At 35.3% G+C, this 26,265-nt stretch overlaps 2 protein-coding genes across 3 annotated transcripts in view; one reads left to right on the plus strand and one right to left on the minus strand.

Moving 5' to 3' along the window:
* Window positions 1–12: 12 nt before the first annotated feature.
* LOC110466432 (lateral signaling target protein 2 homolog) lies at window positions 13–16,110 on the plus strand. Its single transcript, XM_021522912.1, has 12 exons — window positions 13–145; window positions 3,054–3,332; window positions 3,757–3,906; window positions 4,770–4,822; window positions 5,087–5,176; window positions 5,484–5,573; window positions 6,663–6,764; window positions 7,409–9,058; window positions 10,979–11,139; window positions 11,397–11,615; window positions 12,558–12,661; window positions 13,348–16,110. The coding sequence occupies exons 1-12, from the start codon at window positions 110–112 to the stop codon at window positions 13,471–13,473; spliced, it is 3,060 nt and encodes a 1,019-aa protein (XP_021378587.1). The 5' UTR covers window positions 13–109; the 3' UTR covers window positions 13,474–16,110.
* Window positions 16,111–24,813: 8,703 nt separating this feature from the next.
* LOC110466420 (serine/arginine-rich splicing factor 10-like) overlaps window positions 24,814–26,265 on the minus strand; it is a 14,003-nt gene continuing 12,551 nt past the window's right edge. For both annotated transcript variants that reach the window (XM_021522887.1, XM_021522886.1), the window contains one exon: window positions 24,814–25,680. In XM_021522887.1, coding sequence (XP_021378562.1) covers window positions 25,587–25,680 — 94 coding nt within the window. In that variant the 3' untranslated portion in view covers window positions 24,814–25,586. The remainder of the gene's footprint in view (window positions 25,681–26,265) is intronic.

Genomic DNA, 26,265 nt, shown 5'->3' on the forward strand with positions numbered 1-26,265 from the left:
AAAATGCGAGACTCCATATTGGTGGGGTTGAGATGACTAAAGACAACCGTTTCATGTGACTAAAAAGGAAGACAGATTTTTTCTGTAATGCAAACCAAACTTTTTCACAATGAATTCCTTGCGGAGATGGCTTTACAAACCAAAGGTATGTCGATATATTGTCATATTTAACTTGAGAAATTCCGTTTCGATGACAAATGTTTTGTTACATGTCTGTTGATCACAACTTACACAAGGCGGATGTCGTGACAGTTTGATATATATATGTCGCTTTATTACCTATGTTTACTAACTTATTTTCCATTTAAGCGCAATGAAATCACTATCTAATTAAACATAAATGTGACCTGTGGTTTTCTTTTTACTTGTAATTAAAACGTCCCCTTATGTCTGGTCTGTTACCCTGTTTTCGGAGAATATTTACAAATACTTCGAAATTGCTTGTCAAACTATTTATTTACAATGTCTTTGTTAGGACCATGGCCTCGTCTTAACACATCACAACATATACGACTCTAAATTAAAAATAATCTTGTATCTAGGACCATGGCCTCGTGTTAACACGGAAACGACATAATCAGAAGAAATTTATTTTTTTGTTAAATTGAATTTTGTCAGATGTTAAGATCAGGGTGTAACTCCTTAGTCTTGGTAATTTTGACAGCTGCAATTAATCCTGTTAGCCAGAGGGCATCAAATGTAACCCAAATTAGAGAAGTCACCTACTAAGGCTAATGACACATGTTATGTACATTTCATACCACAACACATGCCATGATCTTCAACCTATTGAAGTCAGTCATAGGTATACATATGTGGATTCATCTTTTTGGGAATTGTTTGTATTATTTTTTCAGTAATGTTAACATTTGGTGCAGTGATTTAGAAGCAACTAAAAAAAGGGTGAAGATTTTCATACAGTACAGATATTGAAAATAAACTCATAAGTTAAAATTCTTCCATATATATATGATATTATATCTTTGATCATTTGTCCACCACATATGACACTTAAGGCCCTAAATGACCATAGTGGTCAATGGGCTGGTAAACTCAAACGATCAATGACATTTCTAATAACCATATTTTTTTCTCTTGAAAATTGATTTCAATGATGTACAAAATTGATTTCAATATACTGTTTGTTGTTCTATTCATAAAAAGTCAAAATTTGCTTGAGTATTTTAAAGAAAATTAGATAAATGTTGAAACTGTTTTTTTAAGACAATAGTCAATAGATCCATTACACACACAATGTTTGCCTAAAAGTCTTAAGTGTACAACTCCACCATGCCAGATTTTTGGAGATAAGAAATTAAAGCCAGCTTACTGGGCCCTGTGATGATACTATATATAGCATATGCCTCTTCTGTGTTTGTTTACTGACCTGTAAAGACACCAAGTTCCCTTCTTGACATCTATCATTGTATCACCAGTATTATATCATTAAGGTTATAAAAAAATAGTAACTATTTCAATAGTATAATATTATTAGTATGAATAGGTACATTATATAATTAGTTTTTTCATGAAAAATGTCCTAATTTGTCTACCTTTAAAAACACTGCTAGTAAGATCTTCTAGCGAAATATTTACCCGGTTTGCATAATAAAAGTAAATAAAAGAATATGTGTCTTGAGAGACCTGTAAGAAATCCCTGTGACTAGCTGTGTCGCAGGAAATCGCTGCACATCCATGTGTCGTACTGAACCCTCTTACATTGTCATTGCTAATATAAACACTAGGAAAGATGTGTGTACTGTTTGGTACCCTCTTACAACATGACAATGTCAACTTCAGTTGGGGCCTGATTCTTATGTAGACAGGCGCTGGTTCATCTACTTTTAAATGTAACATTTTAAGAGAGAAAGTCTGAGGAGTCGACATGTTTAACTTGATGGTTGTCAATGGTTTATTTCTATGCATCAATGTCCTTGAATTCTCATTTGTCCCCCGGAAAATGTACAATGATATATAAACTTGTCTTGCAAATCAGTTCTGTATGTGTGTATAATAGAACTGGAAGTACTCTTATTAAGCTCTTTTGCATGGAATTTAGACCACAAACCTCAGTTTCAATACATTATCATAATACAGTACAGGTAACAAACTGTACCATCACTCTCAAGATTTGTCGCAGCATGGTCCCAAATAAAGTTTAAAATAATCCTTCATTAAAAATTATTATCATTACATCTACATGTATGTATTTGGATACTTCTTCATTATTCCGATCTTCACATGAGTGCAATATATAACTTTTCTCATAGGCAAAGATTGTGCCTGCAAAGAGAACAACTTACAGTAACAAGGCCACATGTTATGCCCATAAGGTCTCTTCCGCTTCACTGTCCTGGCCCAAAGATTAGTTTCTCGTAATTCTGAAAGGTTATGACTATTTAAGATACATTATTTAAGGTGTCATGTATAATTCTATATGAAGATATATATGATAAATCAACTCTCCCTACCCTGTCTCCTGTACATAATCACACAATCTTCTTATTGCCAGTGAGCTCTCAAATGTGAATTAACTGTTATATATTACACAATTCCTGATTGCTAATAGGCACTGATGCGGATATACCGACAAACATTTACCATGTACAATGTTTGGTCAAGTCTGAAATCTGTACACCTATCATGATCATAATCTTTCAACAGTCCTATCACAAATTGGCAAGTAATAATAAGTGTAAGGTTACATAGGCTTAAGCTTGTGTCTATTAAATTGTTAAAAAAACTTATTATGTATAACATATATTTTTCTAAAACTTCTATAATGATAACTTGTAAATTTCATTTGTTAATAAAACTGATGTAAATGTACTTTAGCTGATTTTATTACAAGTATAACTTTTTATTTGATTTAAAAAAAAAATCACTTGTTTTAGAATATATTAGTACACTCACTCTCGAATGCATATTCATAATGTTATTGGGGAGTTCATGGAGAATATTGTCTTAATTAATGCAAGATTATTTATGTAATCATTAAGGAGGAATATATATAAATTCTATGCATCAGCTCACCAAACAGTATTTGATTTCAGAAAACTGATACCTCCCTTTTGGCAAAGTTCTTCTTTGCTGATGAAGAACTTAACTTTGTGGCTGCTGAGCTTGACAGTTTTGATGGACGTAAAGATCCAGAAAGATGTACAACCTTAGTAAACAAACTGAGGAACTGTCAGGACAAAGTCCTTGTCATAACACAAAAAGTCATTGATGAAGCTGTTGGCAATCAGAAAGCAAGCAGGGACTATCGAGTAAAATTTCCTGATGATGTCCAACAGGAAAATCTGGCAGGGCAGCTCTGGTTTGGAGCTGAGGTATTGTCATATCAGTTGTTTAATTAACATTTATGTTTCACTTTTAATACAGTGTTTCAAAATGTGATAAAAATACAAATATAACCACTTGTCAATTTGGTGATAATTACTCATCTTGATTCAGTTTTACAAAGCACTTTAGTAAGAAGGTATGTTTCCTTCACAATCAGATCCTGTATAACAATCCCATATACAGGTATACCATTGCTTAGTTAAGAAAAAGTTTGTAATGAATATTTCTGAAATAAGAACAGGGCATAGTATAAAATGTTTAGTTCAAGTATCACAATTATAAAAGGGTAATGGTGATATTTTTCCTGATGGAAAATTTGCCACAATATTCTCAAAACATCTTCAAGGTCATGGTTATGACTTTCTTAATTCGATCAATTCTAAAATATCATTTAAACATTTTACTTTCAAGTGCCTTGCTGCTGGGTCAAGTATCATGAATCGAGAAGTAGAGAGTGCAAGTATGCGACCACTAGCAAGGGCCCTGACAAAGAACCTTGACAGCTTGAGGACGTTACTTAGAGAACAGTGTTTACGCAATATCAACTCTTACACTGAAAGGGTAAGTCATTAATACAAAGGCTAGTTGGGGGGCATTTCTTGTTTCACAATCTCAACTCTTACACTAAAAGGGTAAGTCATTAATACAAAGGCTAGCTGAGGACATTTCTTGTTTTACAATCTCAACTCTTACTCTGAAAGGGTAAGTCATTAATACAAAGGCTAGCTGAGGACATTTCTTGTTTCACAATCTCAATTCTTACTCTGAAAGGGTAAGTCATTAATACAAAGGCTAGCTGAGGACATTCCTTGTTTCACAATCTCAATTCTTACTCTGAAAGGGTAAGTTATTAAAACAAAGACTAGTTGGGAGACATTTCTTGTTTCACAATCTCAACTCTTACTCTGAAAGGGTAAGTTATTAATACAAAGACTAGCTGAGGACATTCCTTGTTTCACAATCTCAATTCTTACTCTGAAAAGGTAAGTCATTAATACAAAGGCTAGCTGAGGACATTTCTTGTTTCACAATCTCAATTCTTACTCTGAAAGGGTAAGTCATTAATACAAAGACTAGTTTAGGACATTTCTTGTTTCACAATCTCAATTCTTACACTAAAAGGGTAAGTCATTAATACAAAGACTAGTTTAGGACATTTCTTGTTTCACAATCTCAACTCTTACACTAAAAGCTGCAACATTTTTTACTTTCTCTCAATTTCAATGAGAATGACTGCGACAAAACTTTATATTAACATTTCTGTTATGGTTCTTCCATGCGTTGATACATTTCGGACATTTAGTATGTTCCTAAATATTATGTTGGTTTTTGAAGCAGTCACTGCTTGTTAAATACATTTGTTAATGAACATGAAATGAAATGAACATGAATATGAAATGATGAATATTTTTTCTCTGTTGTAGATCAAAGAAGCATTAATCATATTTGATAAATTGTTTGCTGAATTTGAATTAAGGTGAGTTCCTTAAATATTTAAAGTAATGGGATCATCTCACTTGATTTGTAAAATATTCATAACTCAGCTGAATTCTGAGTGATAGATTTTTATCTTAAGCTTATCTTAGAATTTGAAGAATAGTCACATGCATGGCTTTTAATACATCATGAACTGGATCTTTAATAGAAGAATATTATTCTAAAATATGTATATGGAGTGGGGATTGGCAGTTCATTTGAAATAGATGTAGTATTACCGTTAATAATCTTGTGTCCTTTTCAGATATGTTAGTGCTATGGTACCAGTGAAAAGTATGAAGGACTATGACCTCTTACAGGAAATAACAGTGCTGTTTTCTGAAACTGTTCAGAGGTAATAGTTCTAACACGGATATAATGCTTATTGAGTATTGGGAATTAAATATAAAGTGAAGTATTATTTACATCAAAAGAGCTCTGCATTGTATATTCATGGACAAACTTCACCTTAATAAACTTTGGAAATCGGCACATTACCACAGGATGTCATTAAGCTATTGATAAGATTCTACAATCAAAACAATTAGGAAAGAATTATATTTAAACATGTTTCTCTCCTGGATATCTTAATACTTTATACCAGCACAAATGTGCCGTCTTACATTCTAGATTTTCATATTTATTTTTTTGTATTCATTTAGGGCCTTAAAGCAAAAGCTGTTGAGCCAGGATATGATAGACGACTATGACCCAGCACTCATGTTCACCATTCCCAGGCTGGCCATGATCAGGCACGTTACTCTTACTTAACCATCTGACCACTGACAAAAACTGTAACTAATTATAGGAAACTGTTTTTGTTTAGCTTTGTTAAATCATTTCTGTAAAGAAAACCATACATACCTTGTGGGACGTTTTATGTGAAATGATAAATATGAAATAAACAAAAATGTAATCAACAACATTGTACTGAGTGTGAAAAAAATCCACCACAGGGCTGGATCCAGATTGGAATCCTGATCATCAGACTGCTAAACCATTACTCTGACTTAGCTACCTGAATTAAAGAATTGTTCTACAGTTATAGCTAAACAGAAGTTATTGCATATAGAAAAAACACATCGCATTGGGACATGGATCCTTAAGGAAGTTAAGGAGAGATTACTGTATATAGGTAAAACACATTGCATTGGGACATGGATCCTTAAGGAAGTTAAGGGGAGATTACTGTATATAGGTTAAACACATTGCATTGGGACATGGATCCTTAAGGAAGTTAAGGAGAGATTACTGTATGTAGGTAAAACACATCGCATGGGGACATGGATCCTTCAGGAAGTTAAGGAGAGATTACTGTATATAGGTAAAACACATCGCATGGGGACATGGATCCTTCAGGAAGTTAAGGAGAGATTACTGTATATAGGTAAAACACATTGCATTGGGACATGGATCCTTAACTTTCATTGACAGTTCTACAAAACCCCCATGATACTTTTACTTACTGTTCATTGACAATAACATATGTATACAAAACTGTTCTTTTGTTCTAATTAACCATTCCTTGACATTTATACAAAACTCACGTACTAAGATATAACACTGATAGCAAAGTACTGATACTTTCGCTCCTTGACAGATGCCGACGTTCAAGGATGTAATAGAGTTAAATTGATATATTGCAATACTCATGTTACAATTCAATGCATCAATACATACTTAATTGGGTTTTTTGAAAAATATTGTTACTTTGTACAAAGCTTCAAATAGAAGTTTGACGTCTTGTCAGAACATAATGGACAGTGTGTTGATTCCTAGAATTCAATCATTCAGCTTGTCGGTACCAACCCGGTGCTAAAGGAATCCTTTTGTGTTTACAGTGGATTGTTGGTGTTTCCTGAGGGCCCCCTCAATCCGGACATGCAGCCATCCAATATGTCGGAGATGTTCAGGCCATTTCAGACACTTTTACTGAAAATCAGGTAAAACAAAAACAACTCAATTATCAAGGTAGACATTTCTCAAAATAATATGAAGTAAAACTGTTTTTTTTGCCAAAGAATGATGAAAAAAATGTAAGTTTCCAAAATACAGTGTAATGAAATTAATAGACCTAATTGTGTTGACGTTCATTGGCATCAGAATACAGTGAAACAGTGTCTTGAAAGATTGGAACCCATACATATTTATCATTAAGATTCAATTATCATTTGTAAGCAAGTATGCCCTTCACCTAGTTAGCATAATTCTCCCCTACATAATGACCACTTTGTCGGTATGTTAATCTGTAGCTAGTGAAACGTTTGTGTACAAGACATCTGAGAAGCCATTAACAAATTTAGTTTATATTTACTCCATAGATAGGCCAGTTCTACACCTGGTTAGGTGTTGGTGGTCATCTGTCAACAGCCAAAGGTCTCTCTTGCCCTGTTTGGTGGGGTGAGGGGGATTATATCTATGTAACTTGTATGTCCTTGCTCACTAAATTTTAGTTGTCAGACCCTCAGATTGATCACAATCGATTCGGATATCGTTTAAGGATTTGAATATGAAACATTGACTAAAAATTATCTCACATAAACAGCCAAATGTAAAACTTCACTTACAGTCTGCTTATATGTTTCAGAGACCTACTGTACACACTTTCCCAGCGGGAGCTACTAGCTCTTGAGAAAGCTTTATGTAGTGCTGACGAGCCTGAAACATCAACCTCCACCCTTACAAGCCGCATCTCTCAAACAGATGCAGGGTTTGAGGACAGCTTAGATCCAACAGGGTCCAGTTTGTTTCCTGATGGAAGTGTCAAGTTAGAAGACTTGGGTAACATCCTTCACCATACATCTAACTCGGGAAGTCCTGTGACCCCAATAACTCCTGTGATAGACCCAGGGACGTCTGACTTCCCTGTGTTCCCCTCAACATCACAATCAATGGGACAGTATAACACACAAGACCAAGATGCTTCCCCCACGGGGACACTGATCAGTTCTTTGGAAGAGAAAGACGAGTCCTTCAATTCCAGTTTGAATAAATCTGAGAGTAGGGATTCAGGACTCCACAGTGAAAATGTTAGTACATCTGACACTGTGCTCGTAGACACAGGGGCGGTGGTTAATGTCAGTGACACAAACAGTAGTGATCAGGCGTCCGGCTACGCTTCGTCAGACGGCAGATCTCATGATAAAACCTCAACCAGCAGCGCCGGGGACGATGCACAGAATGTTTGTATGAAAAGTTGTTGTTTTCCTGAAAATGATGTGTATGTTTTATGCAGACATATTTTAGATGAAATGATTGACCAAGTGTTGGAAGGACTATCAGAGCAATCTCCTCAGTTTAAACGCCACCACAGTTGTCCATACAACCTGGATTTTGAAATTCCAAGAATATCCATCACAGAACTACATCCAGATAATCAACCTGCAGGATCCAAGGAAATGGATTTTGATTTTGATCCGGACGAAAGTTCTGATAGACAGAAATTGTATGATTCAAATTGGGAAAATTGTGAAAGCCCAGCAAATAGTTCCAATTACTTTGACATGTCTGGGCCTTGTGATAAAGACCAAAACGTTAGTTCAGCGAGGATCTGTAATGATAAAACTTGTGATAACTGTAGTACACCTAGCAATAGCACTGTACCGTGTGCCAATACCTGTGATATTTATGTTGCCTGTCCCAGCTGTAGTAAAAAGAGGTTGAGATGTGATACTGGGAATGGCAGCAGTGGGGACACCAGCAGCAGTGATTCCAGTGGGAGTGGTATCTCCGTGGAAAATATTTGTAACTGTGATCAAGGCCCTGTCAACAGTGCTGATTCAGACTGCTCCCTGTCTGACCATGTTTGTAATTGTGATCCTGGGACTGGAGGCAGTTTGAGTAGACACGATGCTTCAGGGCACGATACAGACAATACCTGTGATCATACACCTCGTTCTACTTGTCAGCATTCCTCTGAAAGACCCTCAAGTTCCACGTTCGGACATTCACAATCATCAAATAGGGCTGATCACAGCCCAGCAAGGATAGCTGGGGTATCTTCAGAAAACAGAACTTTGGTTGACCGTCCACGGTCACCGCTGCCAAGACCAAATCGTTCCTCTATCCACACAAAAACAAAAGTTGTGGTGGACTCTGGTCCCAGGGATCAGACTGCCTCAACCTCAGGTAGCAATACGTTGGAAATGCCCCGAATACAAAGACTACGGTACACAGACAGTGTCAGTTCCAGCTACTCTAGTTGCCTTAGTAACAATGAAAACGAGTGGGATAGCAGGTAATAACATATAGCAAAGGTTTTGTCCTCATCATTTGGAATGCATGTTTGAACTAGAAATGTTGCTTCATTTTAATAAAAAGCTATATATACTACCAAATAGTAAACATTCAAGAAAAAGTACAAAAATGTTCAATGTAATAGACATGCCTCTAGGCTGTAGGAGGACTTGGTATGCCCGCTAGTGGAATCTTTTTGACAGCCTTTGTTGAAAATCCATCCCACACAGGGATAATTTAACAAAATTTGGTTGGGACATTTACGAAAGTTAGAATTCTGCTTGGTACATCAAGGTTCAGCTATAAATTTATTTTGTTGAGTTAGTGAAGGGTTGACACAAATGATGTCAAATCTTGACCCATGAAATATGTACACTGTATACCTGTTCCCTTTGACCAGAGTATAACCTGTTTCCTTTGACCAGAGTATAAGTGTTATATCCTGACACTGAATATGAGGCCATGTTCCCTGTTTTGAGTTAATGTCAAGCGATATCCTGACAGTGAAGATCATCTGATGGGACCATATTCCCTGTCTGGAGTCTGTTGTATATCCTTACGATGAAGATGATGCCATGTTCTTTGTTCGGATGTTGTATATCCCGACAGTGAATTCTTGGTTGATATCCTTGTGATGAAGATGATGCCATGTTCTTTGTTCGGAGTCTATGTTGTATATCTCGACAGTAAATTCTTGGTTGATATCCTTGCGATGAAAATGATGCCATGTTCTTTGTTCCGAGTCTATGTTGTATATCCCGACAGTGAATTCTTGGTTTATATCCTTGTGATGAAGATGATGCCATGTTCTTTGTTCGGAGTCTATGTTGTATATCCCGACAGTGAATTCTTGGTTTATATCCTTGCGATGAAGATGATGCCATGTTCTTTGTTCGGAGTCTATGTTGTATATCCCGACAGTGAATTCTTGGTTTATATCCTTGCGATGAAGATGATGCCATGTTCTTTGTTCGGAGTCTATGTTGTATATCCCGACAGTGAATTCTTGGTTTATATCCTTGCGATGAAGATGATGCCATGTTCTTTGTTCGGAGTCTATGTTGTATATCTCGACAGTGAATTCTTGGTTTATATCCTTGCGATGAAGATGATGCCATGTTCTTTGTTCGGAGTCTATGTTGTATATCCCGACAGTGAATTCTTGGTTTATATCCTTGCGATGAAGATGATGCCATGTTCTTTGTTCGGAGTCTATGTTGTATATCCCGACAGTGAATTCTTGGTTTATATCCTTGCGATGAAGATGATGCCATGTTCTTTGTTCGGAGTCTATGTTGTATATCCCGACAGTGAATTCTTGGTTTATATCCTTGCGATGAAGATGATGCCATGTTCTTTGTTCGGAGTCTATGTTGTATATCTGGACAGTGAATTCTTGGTTTATATCATTGCGATGAAGATGATGCCATGTTCTTTGTTCAGAGTCTATGGTATATCCCGACAGTGAATTCTTGGTTTATATCATTGCGATGAAGATGATGCCATGTTCTTTGTTCAGAGTCTATGGTATATCCCGACAGTGAATTCTTGGTTTATATCCTTGTGATGAAGATGATGCCATGTTCTTTGTTCAGAGTCTATGGTATATCCCGACAGTGAATTCTTGGTTGATACCCTGACAGCGAAGATGAGGTCATGTTCCCTGTATAGAATCCTTGTTGTATGATATCCTTTCTGTAAAGATGAGGCAATGAAGAATCTGTTTCCTTTAAATTTTAACTCGTTCACCTCTGAAACGTCATAATGAACTATTCCAACCATTGATTTGGAAGAGTTCAAATGTGTCTTCAGGGGTGAATGAATTATATATAATTAAAGACCTGTAAAAATTAGTAGTAATTTTGATAGTCGGATGCATATTTAAATTACGTCTGATTACGGAAATGATTATCTGTTGTAGCGAAGGAAGCAGCGAGACCAGTTCCTACAACTCTGAATGCCCAGATGAGGAAGAGATCGCTCTGGCCATTCAGGCAGCGGAGATTGCATCACGGACAGAGGCTCGTTCTCGGTTCAGCAGCAGTGGGGATCTTATTCACCGGCTGTTTGTCTGTATAGCAGGTAAAGACATACATTATAAGTACATACATAAGAAGGCTTGAATGTATACACAAAGCTGATATGTACAGTATAGGATTTACATGAACCTGCTGGGATGTGTGCGAGATGAAAATATAAGTAAATGAATATAAAAGTAATCAGCATCCTATTACATTGAATATCGTTTTTATATATGCTTTGGTTTCATACATGTTCTGTCTTCAATTTTGTTTGTCTCAAAAACATACTGTGACCTAGACATTGTCCTGTCTCTCCAGGTGTGGCAGATCAGCTGCAGACAAATTATGCAGGTGACCTACGCCACATCCTCAAGTGTGTATTTGCAATGAACTCTTCTGAGCCTCCGTCAGTTGAGGAACATCAGGGCAAGTCCACTAGTCCCCGCATCATACACACTGGAGTTCAGGATCCTCCCAGAGAACACCGTCATCGCAGTACACCCCACCGACACCGTCATCGCAGGACTAGAGTCAGAGGTAAGGTCATAAATCAGCAGTAAACAAAAAATCTTTGAATGAAAATCAGTGTTGCAGTTCATCTAGTCAAATTTTGATCTTTGAAAAGTGAAGAGTGTCGGTAGCATCTGTGTGAGAAAATAGAAACCTTGTTGAAATAAAGGTGTTAAAGATTGACCCCACATAAAGGAATTACAATATAAGCAAAATAATCATGCTCTAATGGTTAGCTTGATCATTTATCAGTTATAATGTGCATAGAGGATTGATGTGACAACAATTATTGAGTTTTTAATATGCTCTTACCTCTACTAACCATGTTAACATCCTTAATGTGTTACTGTAAATGTTTACAGACCCTCCTAATTGGGTTCCTGGTGATCACATGGTCGCAGAACTTTATTAATATTGCCATATAAAACTTGATGCTATTATTGTGACACATCAACGTTTGTGAAGTTAAATACTGGTATTTGACACAATAAAGTTGTAAGAGCTTTATAATTTTGCCATGCATTTATTTTTACAGATCTTTATTAATTTTGACACACCAAATTGACGTACAAATTTATTATTACATTGTCCTTGTTTTGCCACTCACCAATGTTTGCTGAACTTGCTAGTTTTTGCACACACCACCAATGTTTGCTGAACTTGCTAGTTTTTGCACACACCACCAATGTTTGCTGAACTTGCTAGTTTTTGCACACACCACCAATGTTTGCTGAACTTGCTAGTTTTTGCACACACCACCAATGTTTGCTGAACTTGCTAGTTTTTGCACACACCACCAATGTTTGCTGAACTTGCTAGTTTTTGCACACACCACCAATGTTTGCTGAACTTGCTAGTTTTTGCACACACCACCAATGTTTGTTGAACTTGCTAGTTTTTGCACACACCACCAATGTTTGTTGGACTGGAGTTAGTTTTGTGACCTAATTTTCGTGTTAATTTGTACAGAGCCTCCAAGCTGGGTCCCTGACGACCACACAATAATCTGTACATCTTGTAAGACTCCGTTCACATTTGTTCGTCGACGCCATCATTGCCGTAACTGTGGGAAGGTAAATACTACTGTAGGCTGCTGGTTGTCACAGTGTTAATTAATTACCTGGAGTTAAAAGACGTCATAAATTGTAATCAAATTTCAGATATACACTTAATTAACACTGCTTAACTATTATTCCCCTTCCAGACAAGGTTGCATTCCAATCTTGTGAATATTGACATTTATCATTGTTGTAGGGATTTATTTCATTAAACAAATCGGAGGGTATTTATCATTTTTACAACTCAATCTGGACGTTAAAGTGCAGCTGTTACTTAGCTATAAATCTGTTAAACTTTATGCAGTTTTCTGTATCCTTCCTTTGCAATTGTAGGTGTGAATTGTATTTCTTGTGTGAAATATTTCTGTCTGTATTTTTTATGGAAAGAATAGACATACTATTTTAATTATCAGAGGATGAAGTTGCTAGTGTAAGCTATGACAAGATCCTGTTAGATAGATACTCTTTAACCACATTCGAGGGAGTTTGTATCTTTTGTGATGCCTTCTTAAATTGTAAATTATGCAAAAACCTAATAAAACAAAAGTATAATACTTACATATCATTGAAATACTTCTGAGGTTGTCTCATCTACATCTCTGAGATTCTAGTAAACTAAATCTGCTTGGTCTTATAAAATATACATGTTGTAATGATATGTACCAGTCTGTGAAGATTAAAACCCTATACTGTTGTTACAGATATTCTGCAGTAGATGTTCCGCTAATGCTGTACCCCTGCCCCACTACGGGCAGATCAACCCAGTGAGAGTTTGTAATCGCTGCTTCATGTTCCAAGTGACACCATTCACAGTGGCCAGCGAGTGAAATTCTCTATGGTCAGCTGGCAAGCTACCATAATAAAAGTGTCGAGCGAGTGAAATACTCCTATGGTCAGCTGGCAAGCTACCATAATAAAAGTGTGGGGCGAGTGAAATACTCCTATGGTCAGCTGGTAGGGTAATAATAGTGTCCAATGAATGATATTCTCGATGGTCAGCTGGCAAGCTACCATAATAAAAGTGTCAAGCGAGTGAAATACTCCTATGGTCTGCTGGTAGGCTAATAATAGTGTCCAATGAGTGAAATACTCGATGGTCAGCTGGCGAGCTAATAACAGTGTCTAATGAATCTAGCTGGGTGTTACATTGTTTGAAATTTTAATGAGGATTTTATTTTTCAATATAAATAGATTTTAAATGTTAAAAATAAAAATATATCTAAGTTAAAGTAAACAATTAGTAACCAACTTAACAAAATTTGAATGGCAAATGAAAAAAACCCATATAAGACTATTGATATATAAATGTTGATTCAGCTTTCCAATCATTAGATGCTGTGATAACTGACCTAATTATAAGTCCCAATATGTTCTACTGTAATAGACCTGTTATATACATCTACAGTGGATTTGTCGTGTTTATGGTATGGCAACAAGGTGTACTTGGAAATAGCAATAAATGTATTTGGAAACTGAAATTAGATGATGATTTTAACCGTTATATTTTTTATGAATATGGGAACAATTTTCACGTTTCTTTGCACACAAATCTGTCACATAAATTGGGTTTTGAGAAAAAGTGTCACAACATATATGTAATAGAAATTGGTTCAAAGAAATTATTAAGGTACAAACAGTTGTATTAATTTGCTGTCATCATTAGTTAATGCAGTGTTTAAATTATTATCAGATGGTTGAATGGTTGAATATATATATGAAGGGTCATAAATTGAACATTTATCTACAAAAGAACTCAATCTGGTGTTAGACATCTGGCAGATAATGTCCATTGATTCAACATCGCGTTCCTTTATCCGTTTCTCAGCTTAGTTTTGCTTGAAAACTTAAATTATTTGTTGAGTACCTAGATTAGCTGCATTTAAAAACAAAACATGTTCACTTTGTTATTTACAAGTACATGTATTTCTGTATTATAGAGATTTTCTATTTTGGTTGTTTGGATGGTTTGATTATGATATTTCACAGTTCAGTTTATAATCGGTGAAAGCAAACTTTGCTTCCTGTTTATTTGAGTATATTATTTTTAAGCAGTCTTATAAAATGACTTGTATTAAAGACATCATTTGTTTCATATTTTCAATATCATTATGTTATTTATATAATTATTTTATATACCCTGGTACTAAAGAAATATTTATTAAATTATCAAGGCCTTTATGTTTTTCCGCACTTTGTTTTAAACAGTTGGAAATTAATATTATCGACGATAGTTTGCTGCGTGTATTTCAGCATACATTTTTTTTTTTAAACTGAAAATGCTGGCAAGAGAGTTGAAGGTCTTATAATAATTTTGTAATATCCCCAAAAAAAATCTTTAATGCAATTAGATTTCATAGGACGGGTTGTACTTACGTTCCATGCAGTACTTAAAAAAAAGGTGAAGAATAAATAAACTCAGCCAACTTATCGCCCTTCTGATAGAGAGCTAGTTTGGGAATATTGACTTTAAACATATTTTTTTTGGGAAATTTGAACTGCGCAGATTACCGGTAGTTTCAGGAACAAAACTGTAAGTTTGACCTCATATCATGCAGAAGTTATGACAACGTAAGCTGTCTTTCACTTTTAGTATCAATGATCAAAAAGGATCGGAACCTTCAATTTAAAATGGGTGGTATAGACTCAAAGGGCCTGTTACTGTTATTGTTGACAATTTCAATGCTTTTAAAATTATCTATTTTGTTTTAGCCCAACCATGGCATTTGTAAGCTCAAATACATTATATATATTTTTTTTTTAAATACTGGACCAATATTGAGGACAAGTCGGATCTATTTTGTACAATTGTTTGCAGTGATAAATAATCTCCTAAGTGTATATGGTTGTTGAACAGACAGCACCATACTGACGTTTAAAATGTGACTGCATACCTAAATGAAAATGTTTAATGCATCACTTCCTGAATAAATGCAAATACTTTCACTTATAGATAGTATACATGTTTGAAAACATTTTCATTGCAAAATTACGATTATTTATACTTTTTTCCCCCCGTGCAAATTGTACAAAACAGATTAGGTTCTGCACTGCTACTGATGATAAAATCATTATATTTAAACATGTGCGCCTTTCAATATCTGTTAAACAGATCCATATACAGTGTAATGTTCTGTAATCGTATATCATTTCAAATACTGGTATCGAGCAGTAAAATACCTTAAGCTTTGTTTGTCATAAATTACATTTAATCAAAATGCAATATTTATTCATTTTGTAATAATTTGAATAAAAATTTAATATTATGAAGCTAATAAAGCAGTGTTGGCCCCAGGATTTTTAAGATATTGTAACTCAGTAGATTTACATTATTTATGGGTTAATAAGTATGGATATAATAATGTAATACTAATCTGGCCTGACTGACTTGTGTCAGTCTTATCAACATATTTTGTACAAAAATTAAAAAAGACAACAAGTCATGGCAGGTTGTAAGATTTAATGAGTTTGTATTTTATTTATTTTTTCAAATTTAGATAAACCGGTGCTAGTAAAATGCAAGTGGCTATGATGGTCCGGAAAGAATACTGAATTAAGTATTAAATACTTACAAGTATAAAATGTTTTGAAAACAGAATGATCCCTATATTTTAACACAGAGTTATATATGGCTGATAGATAAGCAATTAAAGAATGTCATAAGGATAATTTGAAATACTAGAAGGGATAAGTTCAGAAAAAGAAGATGCCTGGGAAATTATTGCACAACAGTGAAGTCTTGGTCATTACATCAAGGTTTTACTGACAATTACTAAATAATATACTCGGATTCCCACTCTTTGGAATTACATATAATCTGATATAATGTTGTGGGTAAAGATAGTGGTACTAGTAGAAATTACTACACAGACATGGAGGGAATGATTTTTAACAATCATATAATATCCGGTATTATATCTTTATAAACTATTACATGGATTATACTCTGGTACTTGTGATTAAACGAGGGGATTCATCTACCTGTTTTATTACCCTGCGTGATTTTAAATTTATGTTTAAATAACGACTTGTGAAGGTTGTTCAAGGGTGTTTTTATGTAGATTGTATTTGTTCACATTATATTCATTCATGGTTAATATCAATTATTTTGTAAAACGTTATTTCTTGAAAAGAATAACTTTAAATGTATTTTGGAATGATTCTCATTGCTCAATGTAGATCTGGTTGAAAATGTTGCATGTGGTAAACACATTTCATTTCTTTTCATATGTCAGAATGGTTCTTCTGGAATAGGATGCTTGTCATGATTGTGTTTTAATAACGCTAGGACTGTACCTGGAATATTTTATCAGTGTTTTCAAAGTACAAAGTGAAATTTACATTTCGATCGAATAACAGATCTTAAAAACTACAAATCTGAGTATCCTCCTGATTTATTTCATTAAATCACCCATTGTGAGATGCTGTTTATGAGAATCGTACTTCACAGACGTTGGGAATGTATTTCGTTGACAGAAAAACAGTTTGAAGACCAATTATGAGATACTTGTTTAGAATTACATGCAAGCTGTGATTAGGTATATGTAGCAGAGTACAGTAGAAATGGCCTGATCCTAAAAATAAAGGGCATGTCTAAGATAAACATGGATAGTAGATTCAACCTGCACAACACACCTACATATATACATATATATTTATAAACTACATCTGATGTTTCCCTCAGATTTGGGACTTGTGAAAACCATGGTTATGCTGCTCCACTCAGTCCACCGAGGTATGAGTGTTTTTCTGATTCGACGTATTTGATGGCTGATATATCGTCCATGCCGTGGATGTATTTCTTATACGTTGAACAAATCTTGGGTGTTATTGGGTGTAATGTACACATTCTGCTGATGCTTGATCCGAGCAATTGTTGGAAGACTCTGTTGTTTTCTGGCTCATCTGGGTCGAATGATGAGAACCCTTAATAGCCTACATGACTAGTTACCAGATCAAAAATGCAAATAAATATGATTTTTAACCCAATTTTCTTTTACTTCAAACCTGTCTGAAATTAAATTTTGTCTACTCCGCAACAGATTCCGGTTGATTTTTCACAATATTTACACATGTGCTGGGTACAAAAATAGACTACATGAAAAGCTAGCTTTTGTTGTGTAGACTCAGATTTGTAAATGCCCAAAACTGTAGTCTCAAACCAAATTCGATTTTATTTTTATTTTTTAAATTATGAAGCCCGCATAGTCCACTTCATCATGTACATGTATATGCCAATTTTAGTGCTGATTTTTTTTTATTTCTTTTTTGGATACATGTAATATTACAGGGGTTATTCATTGTATAAAAATATCACCCATGGTCACTGTATGCTACTGTGCACTGCTACCTTACAGTATAAGAATAGATTTTCTCCTTGTGAAATAAATATATGCCAACCTCAGTGAACATGTATTATGCATCAAATATTAGAATTAAACCAGTCATGGCTGACACCAGTATTGAAATTCCAATATTCAAGTATTTTAACAGTTAATTCATTGCTCTATCATCGGTCTGTGTTGGCATATCCTCGATACTCCAGGGGTTACGCTCACCTTTGCTTTCTGCACTGAGGGAATATGTCGTAGCAAGATTGAAGGCACGCTGATGGCTTTTAAAGCCCTGACCAATCGCTAGGCACCTGTCTATCGAAGATTACAGAGGAGCGACCCCCAACTTCAAAGCCAGTCAATTTTACCGTTATGCGACCGAGAGATTCTTTTGATGTTCATTACAGGATCAAACTAGTTTTCTCGTCTCATCCACAAGGTGGTGCACGCTGAGCCTTCAATTTTTCTATGACATATTCCAGGGGTGTAGCGAGTAAAAGTGAGCATAACCCCTGAGGTATCAAGGATGGTGTTGGCAAGACCAAAGATGTGTTAGTCTTTCATTCAAAATACAATGGGTGGATATAAGCACAGGGGTCAGACACACTAGATATGGGACTGTGAAAGTAAGGGGTTGTACAGTATTATATTGTCTATGTACACAAACCCATAACTTGTGTCCAGCTGTTATGGTCACAAACTTTTTTTCCACCATAATTTACCTCGCTATAGACTAGAAGATACTCCATACAATTTATTCTACAATTCCACAATTTGATTGGTGATGACCAAGGTATTTTTAATCATGCTTTAAAGTTCCTGTTATATTGCATGTTTCTCAAGTACACATGAACCTTGTATTGTTAGCTTTATAAACAAGATATAATATGTGACACTTTACTGAGCTCTGTTTATCTGTGATGTTTTGTATTAATAAAGATTACTAATATTTGGCATGATAGTTATTTTCGTACAAGTTTGCATTGAAGATAATTAGCAAATTTCAAGTGTGAACTACGAATGCAAAAGTGACATATCGAGCAAAGGGCGATTTAACATAATCCTGTATAGAAAGTCAAATACACAAAATAAACTTTTCAGAAACATAATTAATTTACAGTATTTTGTAAGTTTACCAAATTTTACAGTCTTGATTTATTGAATGAATGATAGCAGCACTATTTGTATGTAAAGTCCCTCTAGTAATAAGGTTATTGAGTTACAGATTGTTCAAGGAGGGAAAGCGAAACATTTGTGGTGAACTCAACTTTTTGTCCCAAATTATGTAAACCTACATTCACTACTAACAACTATATTTATCAAATTTGACAGATACATGTATTGGATTTTGTTAAAAAAAAAAAAAAAAAAAAATTGTTTACAAATAGATTAGTACTACAATGTATCATAATGATGCTTTTTAGTCATTTAGGCCTTTTTCCAGTTGAAGAAAATACTTTCGAACAGTTGTGATGTATTTTTTGTTCATCTGTATTTAGGAATTCGTTTGATTTTTTATTAGTTTAATTTCAGTTTTAGGAAATAAATCCTCATGCAATTTGTTGATATACTTGAGAGAGCTATATAATATATATCTATATTGATATGTAAATAAAGGAGATATATTATGGAGGAATGTGTTTATATAGTTTGTTCAACTTGTCGGTCAAAAAGTTAATTTATACAACATAAGAAATGCTCAAACATCTGTAAGCTGACTCCAACAGTTTTTGGAAGCCTGTGAATAAAAGGTAGCACTTTGTATACAGCGTGTTTGACTGCTCTTGAACGCACTGCTTCAATTCCTATATATAAACTGTACTTTATATATCGATTGAATTTGTTTTGTTGGGCAAGAGGCCTTATTGCCTTTTATCACTCGCCCATTATTGAATTTCACATCTGTAACTGTCAAAGTGGATTAGGAGAGTTAATGTCATTTCTTTAAACAAACCCGATAGCCTGTAGTCTTACCAGGATAAAATCATTCTAGGCCTTGTATACCTTATGAAAAGAAATTGTTTGAAGATTTCAACAAGACATTTCTTTGACCTGGAAAGTGGTTCAAGGTAAAATATATGTTGACAAACTTTTTAGCTACGGACACCAGCATTCTACAGGCTAAATATCCTGACCCTAATCAGTCAGAAACAAAATGTTTTAAATGTTTTAAACACATTTGACCCAGTGACATTGAAAGTGGCTCAATGTCATCAACTGAATTAACATGATAGCCCTTTACCCAGCATGCTACAAGTCAAATATAACCCAAGCCCTCCTGGATATTCAGAAATTACATAACAATTTAACCTCTATAACCTTGAAAGAGGGCCAATGTCTTCCATATGAAACAAAGAGGCCCAGGGGCCTTAATAGCTCACCTGGTATTTTATTTTTCAATTTAAAACCTGCTGAGTACCATACAGGTTTATCAAAGGAGTACAAGAAACAAAGTTGCAAGAAGAACTACATATAAATCTGTTTTGGTGGGAAAGACACAAAGAAAATGATTTTCCATGTTTTGTCCCAATTTTCCTCTATTTCCCCTATTGGGCCTCACATGCACCTTTTTATACAAATGTAACAAATTGAGGTTTTTTTCCCTAAGCATGCTTCAGACCACATTCGGTTTAAATCCCTTCATTTGTACAGAAGGGAAAATATTTCTCTATTCCCCCTATTGCGCCCTGTCCCTATGCCCCCAAAGGGGCCACACCCTCCATTTATACAAACTTGAGGCTCCGTTGTCCAAAGATGCTCTAGAAAAAAATTGGTCAAAATCCTTCTATTGGTTGAGAGGAAGATTTTTAAAGATTTACCTATTTGGCCCCGCCCCTCTGCCCCCATGGGGACCATACCCTCCGTTTATACAAAACTGAAAACCCTTTGGCCAATGATGCTCCAGACCAAATTTGGTCAAAATCTCTTCATCGGTACAAAAGTAGAAGGATCTTTGATGTTTTCCTCTATTTCCCCTATTGGGCCCCGCCCCTCCATCCCCAGAGGGGCCAAACCCTCCGTTTATACAAACTTGAGTCTCCTTTGTCCAAAGATGCTATAGGACAAATTTGGTCAAAATCCTTTTATTGGCCGAGAAGAAAAAGATTTTAAAGATTTACCCATTTGGCCCTGCCCCTCTGCTCCCAGGGGGACCATACCCTCCGTTTATACAAAACTGAGAACCCTTTGGCCAATGATGCTCCAGACCAAAATTGGTCAAAATCCTCTGAGCCGTTCAGGACTAGTTAAAGGAAAAAGTTGATGAACGTCGGATGCTGCACCTTCAGTCCAGGTGAGCTAAAAACTGGATAACTCTTCCCTCAGCATGCTTTAAACTATATATCATTACCCAAGGCCTCTTGGTTTTTCAGAAGTTAAGAAACTTTTTGAAAACATTGGACCCTCATTACCTGGCGAAAAAAGGTCATTCATTTGAAGCAACTTGAAAAGCCCTTAACCGAAGCATGATTCTTGCAAAATATCATTTCCCTACTAGCCCTCCTAAACAGATTAACAGACATCACCTTAGCTCACAGGCACTTTCTGTATACAATTTGTCGATGAAATGATTTTTAGCTGTTTTCAAAATGGCTGTCTTTTTACTCATGCTATATTTCCATCTGATATTATGAAGAAATTAATGGATTTTGATGAAACTTACTTGATATGCTTACTACCAAGTCCCTTATGCAAGTTAAAAATTGGCAGAGGTCAAGGTCACCAGTGCTCAAAATAGAATTCCTTCTTGGTAGGACATGATTAATTGACATTCAATGATCATTTGAAGTTCAAACTTAGTGTTTTGGTTGCCCAAGTGGATGTCAAGAACCCTATAGATATAGGTTGATGATCTGCACTGTTGCTGAAAATAAAATTCTGCTTGTCAAGATGATAACATTTAAACGAATGATTATACAAGTTCAAACTGTGTGTGTAATGCCAAAGTAGTTACTAAGTTCCCTAATGACTTTGGGCATGGTGTGCTGAGGTTAAGGTCACCATTGGTATAAACAGTTTTCTGTTTGTCCACAATAACCTGAGAATGAATGATCATATAAAGGTCATTATAACTTGGTTTTCGAGTTGTCCTAGTGCAACCAGAAAACTTGATTTTGGGTATCGTGCAACAGTTGTCAATGTCGACATTGCTAAAAATAGTATTCTGGTTGGGCAAATCATACAAAGTTTAAATTTTGGTACGAGGGTTGTCCAAGTGGATGATTTTGGGTCTGGTCAGCCAGAGGTCAAGGTCACTGTTGCTAGAAAAAGATTTTGCTTTGTTGTTTGTCCAGATAATAACATAAGAATAAATTACCATACACAGTTCAAACGTAGTGTATTGGTTGCCATAGTAATTGTGAATAAGTCTATTGATTTTAAATAGTGTACAGTCAGAGGTCAAGGTCATCATTGCTTAAACTGAGTTTGCTTCTATGAATGATAATTTCAAAAATATATCGTTATACAAAGCTCAATATTGCTGTATGGGTGGCCATATATATACTCCACTGGTGTTAATTAGATGATTCTATAAAGTCTGCATTTTGTTTGTAGATATTGGTTAACATATCCACATAGAACTGTTGTAAAACAGATTTGTGCACAGCTTTCATGTCCTTCTTGAGCACATATCATTACATCTCCAACACACACACACATAGGGAGATATTAGCCAGGTGGCATAGGACTAGTAGTTAGCGCCTGCCAATTCCTCAAAATTGTATTGATTAATGTATATGCTAATTGTATATTTATGTACTGTAAAGCGCTTTAGAGTGGTTTATGTTAGCTAGACAGGGCACTATATTAAATGCTGTATATCATATCCATGATGGGTTGATTGCCAAGATTTTTCTGGGCGAGGGTTTGGGATATATGCTGCCCCTGGTGTCTCTCTCATTAATGAAGCTGCTGCAATCTGATGGATTGTTTCTGGAATATATCTTTTGCATGAATTCAGTACTAGGAAACCTACCTCATATATACTTATTTTTCAAGTCCTTCTCTAAATCTCGATGCCAGGTCAAATTCTCAAATAAATTGCTGCATTTTGATCCATAATACAATGTCAAATATGTTGCATTTTATTCTTTCATCTCTAGTAATGGTAAGCAAACATCTTTCTCCTATGTGGCTCGGCCGCTGTTACTGAATTTGTATGTCACAGGTGACCTACTGCAGTCACCTTTTGTCGGTCTAGGTGCATTGTGTGTAAACACAGGTGACCTACTGCAATCACCTTTTGTCAGTCGAGGTGCATTGTGTGTAAACACAGGTGACCTACTGCAATCACCTTTTGCCGGTCTCGGTGCATTGTGTGTAAACACAGGTGACCTACCGCAATCACCTTTTGTCGGTCTAGGTGCATTGTTTGTAAACAGAGGTGACCTACTGCAATCACCTTTTGTTGGTCTAGGTGCATTATGTGTAAACACAGGTGACCTACTGCAATCACCTTTTGTCGGTCTAGGTGCATTGTGTAAACACAGGTGACCTACCGCAATCACCTTTTGTCGGTCTAGGTGCATTGTGTGTAAACACAGATGACTGTAAATGACATTTGGGCCTCGTTTATTGAGCAAAGCGACATGAAATTTACATTTAAAGTTTGCTACTGTTGATATTGATTGAATGTTTGTGAATGAACTTGACCTTTGACTAAATATTCTGAAAAAGAGTAACATAGTGGTTGAATAATGTGCATCCATATTAACCAACGCTATGGATTTTGTTTAACTTTGAACTTTGAAGGTGTCTTGGTAAAATAAAGGATTTAATCTGCATTTTCCCCAACATTAATGTAAGTATGCTTGAATTTAGCCCAAGACTTTTATATTACCCATACCAGGTTTCATTAAAATTGAAATATATTTATTGAATAAAGTTATCCTGCAGAAACTAATGTGTGGATTTTGACCAATCAGAGCGCAAGAAGCTAATTAATTTTTAAAGTAGATTTCGCTCTAGTCTTAGTGCATTACCAATGCTTATTACAATTTATCAAAACTAAAAGGTATTCAAGCTAGTTTTATCTTGCAAAAAACAAAGCATGTTTTGGTAGACACTTTTCATACCTTAATTACATCCCATCAAAATGTTGACAGGCGTATAAAAAACATCTAACAAATATGAGGCACACGTATATACTTCAAAATGTAAAAAATAAAAACAGAATTAGGGAAGTTATGGAATCAACATCCCAATGATTGAGTTGATAATGCCTGTCTGATGACCTGTGCAGGTTATCTATTGTAGACTACATTTTAAATATCTGAACTTGACATACTATATATAGTATGGAATCCTGGGCCCGTATTCATGAAATCTTCCTCATTCTCAAGCATGGATTTTGTGCTCAAACCAACTTTCTTGAAACTCTATAAATTCATGTCAAATGATCAAAAAGTAAAATTTAAACAGTCTCTTAAATTTTTTTTACCAAATCATTGACGAAATAAGGCTTGTTTATAAATTTAAAACGTAAACAAGAAACTGGGCTTGAGCACAAAATCCATGCTTGAGCATGAGAAGGGTTTCATGAATACGGGCCCAGGGCTCCTTACATTTTAGATGTAGTTCAATGGATATGTAACATCGGACTTAAATATAGCTGTGTCAAAAACACTTTACATGTCACAAGCAACTTAGAAAAAATTCTATATGTTAAATTATTTATTTAATTGTTTAATTAAAATGTTAATTTAGTACATATTACAGTTTTAGCTTGAAATGAACCCACATATTTTCCCCAGATTGCATTGTTCGGCTGTCAGAATTACTCTAGAAATGAAGCAAATAATATTTATTTCAATTCAACAAAAATCACAAAAACTGCTCTATTTTAACCATACTTTTATCAGTTCCATCTTTATGTATACATATAATGACACCCGTCAGCAAAATATGACAGTAACACAATGTATTTTCTTTTCATTTAACTAAATGCTGACATCACACCATAAGCTCGTAAGGGCTCCACCCATCAAACTTAAAACTGTACTAAGTCTACCTTCCTTGGAAACAAATATGAAATTAAAACACCAAACCAGACATAAAATAGATATCAGATCTGTTGGCATGTATGCAATTTTATTGATGATAAAACGATTATGGTGTATTCCGGAACAACATTAAATGATAAGTGAAACATGAACGGATGATCGACACTTATACATCTGGATATTTACAATGAGACATGTCCTTACATGCAAATGAATAAAACACTTTTTCCTGAAAGAAACGAAAATAAGCACACAACTTTTAAAATAATTCCTATGGAGAACGAAGTAACAAGTCTGAAGGAGAACGATGAAGAAAACTTGTGTAAATAGCTAAGAGGTTAAAATGTTCAACATTCTACACTTTTCCATTTGTTCAGATATGCTAAAAACTCTCCAGTAAAACTCCCGTCTAATGCTGAGATATATTGAGATAGTCTCAAGATAGCAATACATCCATTGTTCTGAATGGCAACACTCTGGCTTTTCACACAGAGATACAAAACAATGCTTTTTAGCATCCTGCGTTTGTTCCATCGCTCTCGTCATGATTGATCGCTTTTGTCAGGGCACCTTCTTCACAGTCTCTCATACAGCAAATGTCGGGGAAGATCATTCTGTTTCTGGGGTCAGACTGCGACTCTTGCGTGGAGATCCATCTCTGTTGCCACCTCGCGGTGACTGTGACCTACTGTAGGATCTTGACCTGTAAAATAAACAAAACACATATTACACATATTCCGCATACAAATTTAGATTGAACATAATTGTAGTTTGAATGACACTTCTGGTGTACACTGACCAATGGACAAAGTTTCAAAGGGAACTGGGACAGTTGGAATACATAACAAACAAGAGTACCGCGGGGCGGAACAAAATACGACCGTCGAATGCCATATAGTGTTATATACTTTCTTACATTGAAATAAGATCTGCATCATTCTAAGAGTGGTTAGCTGATATGCTATAAAAAAAATGTAGGAGAAAATCTTTAAACAAACAAGAGGCCCATGGGCCTTAACGGTCACCTGAGTCCTACAGTATTTATTTTTGTTGTTGAAATATGTACCAATTTGAGTAAAAAGTAGTTAAGTATAATGTTAACTTAACTTTGTCAGGACCATGAGCTGATCATTCCTAGACCGATTTTAAATAAGATCGGCCTATTAGAAATTGTTTTTAAGTTTAGAATAGGTATTTACAAAATAGCGGCTGTGGTGGCCATATTGGATTTCTGATTGACCTGAAAAATAACAACACTTTGTCAGGACCATGAGTCGATCATTCCTAC

The sequence above is a fragment of the Mizuhopecten yessoensis genome, unplaced genomic scaffold, assembly GCF_002113885.1.
Source record: "Mizuhopecten yessoensis strain PY_sf001 unplaced genomic scaffold, ASM211388v2 scaffold11133, whole genome shotgun sequence".
Lineage (NCBI taxonomy): Eukaryota > Metazoa > Mollusca > Bivalvia > Pectinida > Pectinidae > Mizuhopecten > Mizuhopecten yessoensis.

Bases quoted from the DNA above. Each gene is read 5' to 3' on its own strand.
- LOC110466432 (XM_021522912.1), top strand. From the start codon at position 110: ATGAATTCCTTGCGGAGATGGCTTTACAAACCAAAG. The intron at 5,177-5,483 runs GTAATAGTTCTA...GTATTCATTTAG, and splicing joins TTTTCTGAAACTGTTCAGAG to GGCCTTAAAGCAAAAGCTGT. The intron at 11,140-11,396 runs GTAAAGACATAC...CTGTCTCTCCAG, and splicing joins GCTGTTTGTCTGTATAGCAG to GTGTGGCAGATCAGCTGCAG.